This window comes from Camellia sinensis, chromosome 3 (genome assembly GCF_055761805.1).
Source record: "Camellia sinensis isolate YWXY chromosome 3, ASM5576180v1, whole genome shotgun sequence".
Taxonomy (NCBI): Eukaryota; Viridiplantae; Streptophyta; class Magnoliopsida; order Ericales; family Theaceae; genus Camellia; species Camellia sinensis.
The window spans coordinates 2,144,234-2,153,417 of record NC_138963.1 but is presented as its reverse complement, the minus strand read 5'-3'; the positions used below and the strand labels follow the sequence as shown (position 1 = coordinate 2,153,417).

Below are 9,184 nucleotides of genomic sequence, written 5' to 3'. Positions count from 1 at the left end.
GGTTATCATTTTAATTCTATATGCCTTTTAATTATATGGTTTTCCCTTTAATTATATGTCTTATATATATATATATATATATATAATTAGCAATGTAGAGAAAATACAGCACAAAATAGCAGCAAAAATAGCAGCAAAATAATAGCAAAAACACCACAAAAATAGCAACAAAATAGCAGCAAAATTAGATCAAAAACATCTTCAAGAACATATAACTTACAAAGTCATATATTCACAATTGAAAAAATTAAGAATAAAGCAGCTGGAAATAGGATGGCCAAAAAGTGGACTTGATTCACACTTTTCATACACAACATGCTTTGAAAAAAAAAAAAACAACCACAATGAAAACAAGAACAAGAAGACATTCTAAAATCACTGGATTAGCTTAGTGATCAGAACTCTTATTTCTCAAGTAGCTTAGTGATCACCACTTCATCATCACTACCATCAGTCCAATCTTGATCAATATCTTCCTTCTCTTCATCACCATGATCAGCAACACGATAAACTTCAACATGGGTATGCCCTAGTCCATCAAACTTGCCAAGCTCACAGTCCATCAAGTCATCACAGCTGCATGAGAGTGCATCATCTTCCGTTGCACCCATCAGCTCTGCATCCACTGCAGCTATATTTAGCTCAGAAATGGCCTCTGAATCACCTGTGGCCTCAAAGAGCATCATAGAAGATAAATCAACAAATTCTTTCTTCTCATCCATCTTCCTACACATGAGGATGAGAAGAATTGGTTATTTGGGATAGAAGTGAACCTTCCTATGCATATAGTTGCCCATATTGATTATTGTTGTACAAAATATAATGATGATTAATTAAAGAAGAAAATGAGTGATGTGGGCTGCCACCTTTTGTGGTGGGCTAACTTGACAAATCTGAAGCCATCTTATCTTCTAGAAAGAATTACAATCATAACCATTAGAAAAACCTTGATTAAGAGTAAGTACCTCTATCAAGTCAATTATTTTTATTTTTTAAAATAAATAGTCAATCGTAAAAAATTCAACCCTATAAAACTATCAAGCCAACTATAGTAGCATTTGTTATTGGCTAGTGAAACATTAATAAAAGATTACTTCATATCTAAGGAAATATTCAAAGTGAATAGAGAGATTGATATCTAAGGAAATATTCAAAGTGAATAGAGAGATTGTTCAGAATGTATTTAAAAAATGACTATTTAAAAATAGAAAAGTACCTTTCTAACTAAAATTTGACTAAAAATTTAGTTAGTTTAATGAGATGCTCTTTGTCAAAGAGAAGAATGCAATATATTTTAAGAATGCAATAAATTATTCAAATTTTAATGATCTATCATAATGTATGTTGCTCATCCTCGATTAACATCAAAGCATTAGAAAAATAATAATATTGTAGATTATCTAAAAGAGACTTTGGCATATTCATACTCCATTATATTAATGAGATTTGGTTTTCTAGAATACAAGTGCAAATGCCACATCATCTATTATATTTAACTTTGGAAGGATGGCCATACTCACACTCCTATTTCTATTAGATGCACTTTATTTTATTTTTTTTATTTGTAAAGGCCTTCATATTTTCTATTAGATCCATTATATTTTTATTTATAAATGTTGAGATTAATTCATGTTAAAAGTTATGTTTCATCAAGCACCATAAATGTTACTTATCAGAAATAACTACTGAAGTGTTATTACTGTTATGTGATAGTTTAAAAATACCCTTCAATTTGACCAAATATACACTAGAAACATGAATCTGATTCTTTCATGGCTTCATTCCATTCCAATTTAGGAAACCAAAATTATACTAATACCAAAATTATACTAAACCAAAATTGTTGCAGGTGCATTACATGAATCAAGAAATTGGGCAACGGTTGCAAACTTCATTTCTAAACTGAGCCAAAGCATTATGCACTTTATTCCAATGAACACAATTTTTTCCAATTTAATATATGCTCACTTGATCCAACAATATTGGAGGCATCCTACCCATTAACTTGCAGTTTGATTTCTAGCAGAAGGAAACAACAGATAAGGTACCACAGGTCAAGAAGACAGGAGTAAGACCAAGTGTATCATCTTATTATTATTTTATTTTTTTCTAATGACAAGTAAATCGCCAAGTGTTTCATCTTATCAAAATTTATAATAAGATTTCACTCCAGCAAAAGGAAAATGCAAGGATTAGGCTACCAGTCTAGGAAGAGATATTCAAAGTAAATTACCTTGATGCCGTCCAGAAATTGGGGAGAGATGTTTGTCTCAAAACTTTCAGAAAGTTTGAAATAGAGGACAAGACTCAAGCCCTCACCATCACTATCACCAAGGAACATTGGAGCAGGATAAATAGGCAACCGTGACAAAATACAATAAGCCAATAGATAAATGATGAGAAACTGCTCAGTAGCCAAACTTTGAATTTAAACTAATGAAGTTTAATATCTATATTCCACCAGAACAACATGGCATTCATGTGCAGAGTAACTAGTGTAAATAGAAAATACATAAATGAACAAGAGACGTGGAAATAAAACCTGAATATTGATAATTAAGAGCGGAGGCAGATTCCCATCTGCCTTGACAGAAGGAAGGTCAAGGTGTTGGGCAATGTGGTTAACCTTTCTTGGGCACACAAATAAATCAACACCAATTGGAATATAAGGGTTGTATTAGTGTAATTTTATATATATACATCAACCCTGCATTGGCATCCTAAAACTATAAATCTTTTACATATATACATCAATCCATTTCATTATGATTCTGCCCAACCACCAAACTACACCTCAAGCTTAAACACATCAATTGGACAATTTGATACTGTATATCATACTTGAGTTCTAGAGTTAAATCTAAAAAGAAGTAATCAAAGTGATCATACCCTCCATAAGGAAATTCTGTGATGAAAATAAGCTGATAATTTTTTCAAATTTAAGTAATGGCATAAACTGTAGTTTAGAAGAAATCTATGCCATTACTTAAAGTGTTCAGGTTTTGGGAAAAATATTCACCCATCATGATTTCCACACCTTTGTCTTGTTTGCACCAAACATAAGAGAATTTATGTTTAAGTGTTCTATATATGGAATTTATGTCAACAGAAAGCATATGAAACAAACAGAAATAACAATCTATATGAAAGCATATGAAACAAACAAACATAAATGATACTATCAATTGGATTAAAATGACACAAAATTTAAAATCAAAGGTCAAAATCGAATCAATTAAAACGTAGAAATCAAAATAATACAAGCAACACAATATAAGAATTACAATTATAATTTACCTTAATAAAATTTTCTAATCTAATCCAACAACCAAAATCCATTAATCATAGCACATTTTAGTCAAATAAAAATTTTAGTCAAAGTTCAAATCAAGCCAAGTAATATTAATTTTCTGATAGAGAACAGAATGGCATTAATTTTTGGGTCAATGAAATAGTAGTTTGGCATTTTCACAAAATTAACAAAAAATTAATCGATGTTACAGCCACCTATGCTACAATACCATAAATTCAGCTAGGTTCTCCATTCACTGAACCCAAATAATTACAATCTATATTCTAACAGAAATTACAACAAACATATGGTGTGCAATACAAATACATAGACAAATAAACAGAAATGAAAAAATTTATTACCTCCATTGAGCAAAAGTTTGAGAAAAAGATAGAGAGGATGAGAGAGTTTGTGAGATTTGGAATGCTTTCTCTATGGATTTGTTGGGGAGGTACTGATACAACTTTTAGTGCCAAAATAAGGGAAAAATTTTACCTCCAAAAATAAAATTCAGGAGCCAAAACAAATAAAAAATTAAAAGGTGCATGAACAATACCTCGCTTGTCCTGGCGAGGTACTGTAGCTCGCAATCATCTTAGCGATGCTTGAGCGAGTCTGCTGGAGCCATCTTTTACCCTTCCAAGCTAACTATAGGGCTGGTTTGGGAAGTGGGTTGACTTTTTGGCTTTTTGACTTTTTTGTCTATCTTAGCCTGGGCTAAAAAGTTTGATTTGGGAAGGGCTTTTTGGTTTTTTGGTTTTTTTGACTTTTTTTTGTGAGAGAAGAGTATAATGGTTATGGGTTGGATGTGATATTTTGTTTGTTGTGACTAACATAGTTTATTTTGTCTTTTGTGGCTATTTTAGTCAAAAAAAAGCCTCAAAAGCCTCTTCCGAAACAGAGGCTGTAGTAACAAAAATGGAGGAATAGAAAGGCTTCTGAAGATGCTCTAAGAAAAGATATGCAAAAAGTAAAAAGAAAAGAGAATTTTTGACTTTTTGATATAAATTATAAATTTTTTGATTTTTTTAATAACTTTTTGACGTTTTGACTAAAATGTTAATTTGTCAAAAAGAAGCCTAAGTTACGTTATTTATTTGTTTATTATACATATATTTTTAAAAAAAAATTAAAAAAATTAATTTTTAACCAATCTCTCCAAAACCACTGGACTACCACTACTCAATCAAAACCAGCAAGCTTGTCGATTTGTTGTTCCAGCTTTTCTGAATCTCAACTTCGCCAAATCTAGGGTTTTTTTTTTTTTTGTTCTTTTTCCCAAACCATGTGTGATAGTGTTTCTTCAACATCACTCCTCCTTCCTTTTTATAGTATTGGATCACCAAATTCAAGTTTTAGTAGATGCACATGCATACCCAGAATTGTTCGCACTCCACAAATCTTTACCTGTAATTGGGATAGAGCGAGCTCTAGAAATGGTGGGTCACCATTGATCAGTGCTTGTTTCAGATCGAATGAAGCCGAAACGAAGATCAGACGAAATTCAATTCCAACTGAGTCGAGTGAGTATGATTTTTATGGGGAATTAGGGTTTATGGAGAAAGGTAAAGAGCAAATTGAGCTTGAAACAGCCCCAGACGACAAAATAGAGAAAGGGAAATCAAAGAGGGAAAAAAGGATTGATATTGGCAGTGGAACAAAGGTGGATGGCCCAAGTGATGATCCATCGGTCTCGTCCGGTGTCAATTTTATCGAATTCAATGGTGAGAATGGAGCAGAGAGTGTTGGGAGATTAAAAGATGAGAATTTGGTTAGAACTGAAGAAGGGTGTGATGGGGTTGGTTCGAAATTGGAGGAATTGGAGCAGAGCAATGTGGGCTCAATTGATGCTAGGAGGGGAAGACAGCTAACGAAGAGATCGAACTTGCTCGCAAAGCAAGTCATAAGCATTCAATCTGCTCTCAGCCTGGGTTTCGTCTCTCAACTTTGGGTTGATACTGTATCTGTGAGTGTATACCCACACATTCATCTTCAATTGTTATTGTAGTTTGATTGGAATCTAGGAGTTCCCAAAACCAACTTAGGAGCAATGCACCGTAATGTTAAATGATCGGCTAGGTGACAAGAAAGATTAAGTAGATTAGCTATACGATTAATTGAAAAGGATATGTTAGCAAAACTTGAGGATAAAGATTTAACTAGTAATTTTGCATCTCAAAAAGCTAGAAAAATAAAATTTCAATAAATTTTTTCCCAACAATATTAGAAAATGTAAAATTCCTTATTTGCAGGTCTCGAATTGTCTCTAGGCAGCCCTGTTTCTAAATCCTATAAAATATCACCATGGATAATGGACTGTGTGAGTGAACAAATGTTCTCTTGAAATTTGAGTTTGAGTGGGTGTCAACCAACCAGGGTGAAACTAATTTGTAATAGTCTACTTGCTTTTGCTAGTAACTTATGCGCCATTCAAGCTATAAAGACAATCTACAGAACTCAAATATTGACTGAAAGTGGCAAAGCACACATTTGCTGATGGTTGCACTTGATCACTAAACATTTCCATCCATATTTACACAATGCAATGAAGTGAATTATAAACATCTTTCATGTTATATTCTTTCCCTGCTGATACTGTTAAAAGTTCACAATATATTCTTCATTAAGATTCTGGTTGGTTTCAATCCATATTTACACAATGCAATGAAGTGAATTATAAACATCTTTCATGTTATATTCTAGCCCTGCTGATACTGTTAAAAGTTCACAATATATTCTTCATTAAGATTCTGGTTGGTTTGAAGGCAGGTTAGGTAATTACTCTGTTGTTGCCATGTGATTTATGACTCCATGACAGTAATTTAAACTGCAGTTTAGCTATCCTTTTTTTCCCGTCCACATATTTTCATTAGTATGTTAGACTTTGTTAATTATGTGGTGGCACTTATTCCTGCTATTGTTTCCGCCCTTTCTTGTTCTTCATAGTGGGTGGTATCGATCATAGAGGTGCGGCCAAACTTGCTTTCTGGGGAATTAGAAAGGTTTTTTCTGGAGGATATTAGTCAGGTAAACATTTTCCTCTTCAGTTGTGCTGTGTGCGCGTGTGTGTGTTTGTCAGCCTGTCTGCGAACACATGTTTGATGTTTTAGCGATGTGTGATATCCCTGACATAGTTGTTGTCTTTCCATATAAAATGAGTGTGATAACTTGAAAGGTGAAGATAATACATTGACAGCAACAATGACTGATGTGCTGGTTGTTTTTGGATTTATTTATTTTTTTTTTGGAAAAAAGGTGGCATAAGGATCCTTGATCTTTTGTGATTTGTTTATATTTTAAGTTATATAGATTCATATAGAGTTAATGAACGCTACTCTATGTGGCATGATGGTGAGCTTAAGAGACCTGTTACTGTTGTGAGATATCTTGTTTTATTCAGACAATGTTATCAGAGGTAATGGTTACATGGTTTTTTGTGACCTGAGGATCCTTCACCCAAGTGAACAAATGGTATATAATTGAGTGTAAATGGTTAAGTGGTTACATTATTCTTTGTTATTGTTGTTCATCAATTCCATTGTTCAATATAATTGAGTGTAAGGTGTACTGTTTTTCCAGGTTGGTGATGTTGTGCTAATCCCTGATGAGAATGTGATGGAAAATGAGTTGAAAATGGTTGGAATGGAAACGTTGGTATGTTGTACTCACTTATTTTCAATTCCTTCCTGTTTTATGTAAATAAGAGGACATGATTCCTACCGTGGTTATTTGGTTATGTCCATTCACTCACAAGATCTTGCCTCAATTTTGATAGCCTCGTCAAATTGAAATTTCTAACACCTTATCCTTTAAAACATTGTTGCATGCACGGTTAAGACATGCATACTGTTCTTTTCAGGGATTTTGTTACATCCCATGTGGATTAAATTATTGCACTGGGTTGTATAGACTTCTAAATATTGTTTATTGCCATCATTTTAGTAACACTTTTTCAATTTTATATTTTTTTATGACTCTTATGCCCATGTGTGGATTTACGCACTTGAATGCCCATGGAATGCTTGAATGCCCTTCATCAATTTAATCACCTTGGCTCGTTTTGCTGTCTTCAGTATCTTGTATATCAATTTTTTGTTTTAAGTTTTTAATCAGTAAATTTTTTGTTAGGTAGGATACAATGTGGTGACACCGGGTCGGCAGAATATTGGCAAGGTATGCCTGTGCTTCATGCATCACCATCTTCACATGCACTGAAAGTTCATGTGCTTTCCTTCCACAATCATCTTATCATCTACATCTTATTTCTTTTAGGTGCGGGGATACAATTTCAGCATTAACTCAGGAGCTGTAGAATCGCTCGAGCTTGATTCTTTTGGAATGTCTATCATCCCATCAAGTTTGGTAGGTAGATGGGCCATTAATTTAATAGCATAAATGTATTTGCCCTAGGGTCTTCTCAAATGAGCTAAGCTTCCATTTGGTTACCAGTTCCATCTAGAACAAGGTTCGATGCAATTTGATTGTTACACTTCCAGGTGAGCACCTATGCTTTGCTTGTTGAGGATGTTCTGGAAGTTGTATCTGACACTGTTGTAGTCCATGAAGCTGCAGCTTCATCGATACAGAGGCTAACTAAGGTACTTACTATGAATCCACTGATGATGGCTTTTAGTTGTGTTGTGTTGTATTGTATGTATTACTACTATTTGTTTGATTCAAAGCTTGTGTGAATATCCATGATTTATGTGCTTAAGCATATCTGTAACATATGGGAATATAATTTTGCATTAAAGCACTAAAAACTGATACTGCTTGCGAAACATCTTCCAATGCACCTGCACACATATATATACACACTAGCAGTGGGTGTAAACGCATTGCTTTTGTAATTATACATCTAATTTTTTTTGATGATTTGATGAATGAAGAAGATGGGTTGAATTTGAAATCTGTTTGCAGTTATTAATAACTTTAACTGTATGGGCATTCTTATAAACAAAGAAAAAGTGTGACTGTTCTGAGTTGTATACTTTATATAATAATAGAATGAATATAATATATATATATAATGAATATGTGCATGCACGGAAGCTTGAATACTTCAGGAAGTTCAAATTACCCATTGAATTATTTGTACTAATTGATGAGAATAATGTATTATCTTTACCTAAAAGAGAAGCAATTAGTGAACTTAACCATTGCTTGATACATGTTGCAGGGTTTTTGGGATTCTCAAAAGTTGGGGAAGTCCATTGATGAGCTTGGAGATTATTCTGATCTCAAAAGACAACCAGTTCAATTTGATCATGGTCGGAGCAAGCGAAGAAGCTTTAATAGTCGGAAGTTCCGCCCAAAAACAAGAGAGTGTGCAGATGACTGGGAGCTTCCTATGGATTATTTATGATCTGCTAGGGTCTGGTGCTTCTTTCATCCTTTGTTTATAATTTAGATGTGCTTGCTCTCTTGATTCATTATTGCTTTTTAGGTTGTAGTTTTCCCCTTGCGACAATAAGTTGATACTTATCGACAGACAAAAATATGTTTTTTGTGAAGTGCTTTTCACAACTTATAACATGCTACTGGTTGACACAATATATGTGAATACAAACATTTGATCATTATACAAAACTCAACTGAACAAGTCTATGTTCCAATGACTTGGAGTGGGCTACATAGATCTATAGCAAGTACGACTTATTCTAGCAGTATAAAAATGAACGCATAATTAAGTTGTACTTGCCCGGCCAACCTTGTGTGCAAACAGGGTGGTTCTGTCTGTCTTGAGTTTTATTGGTTTGGTGTAGACCGTCATATTCGAAAAATTATTGTTAGCTCCTAGGGTCAAGTTGAGGCGGTGCTTCAACTTGATTGTTATTGGTTGAATCAGTGGAACTTATGGAGACAATGGGACACTTGTCCCTCAATGAATGA

General features: G+C 33.7%; 1 protein-coding gene across 2 annotated transcripts; it reads left to right on the top strand.

The window, feature by feature from the left end:
- Positions 1 to 4,432: 4,432 nt before the first annotated feature.
- LOC114277761 (uncharacterized) lies at positions 4,433 to 8,881 on the top strand. 2 transcript variants are annotated; one of them, XM_028219706.2, is made up of 7 exons: positions 4,433 to 5,258; positions 6,239 to 6,319; positions 6,872 to 6,946; positions 7,421 to 7,465; positions 7,565 to 7,654; positions 7,789 to 7,890; positions 8,472 to 8,881. In XM_028219706.2, the coding sequence occupies exons 1-7, from the start codon at positions 4,578 to 4,580 to the stop codon at positions 8,655 to 8,657; spliced, it is 1,260 nt and encodes a 419-aa protein (XP_028075507.2). In that variant the 5' UTR covers positions 4,433 to 4,577; the 3' UTR covers positions 8,658 to 8,881. The 2 variants fall into 2 exon arrangements, with proteins under 2 accessions (XP_028075507.2, XP_028075506.2); XM_028219705.2 differs by having other exon boundaries at positions 8,469 to 8,881.
- Positions 8,882 to 9,184: the final 303 nt, after the last annotated feature.

Coding starts and splice junctions, on each gene's coding strand:
- LOC114277761 (XM_028219705.2), top strand. CDS start 4,578: ATGTGTGATAGTGTTTCTTCAACATCACTCCTCCTTCCTTTTTATAGT. Junction 7,655..7,788: donor CTATCATCCCATCAAGTTTG/GTAGGTAGATGG, acceptor TTACACTTCCAG/GTGAGCACCTATGCTTTGCT. Junction 7,891..8,468: donor CGATACAGAGGCTAACTAAG/GTACTTACTATG, acceptor TGATACATGTTG/CAGGGTTTTTGGGATTCTCA.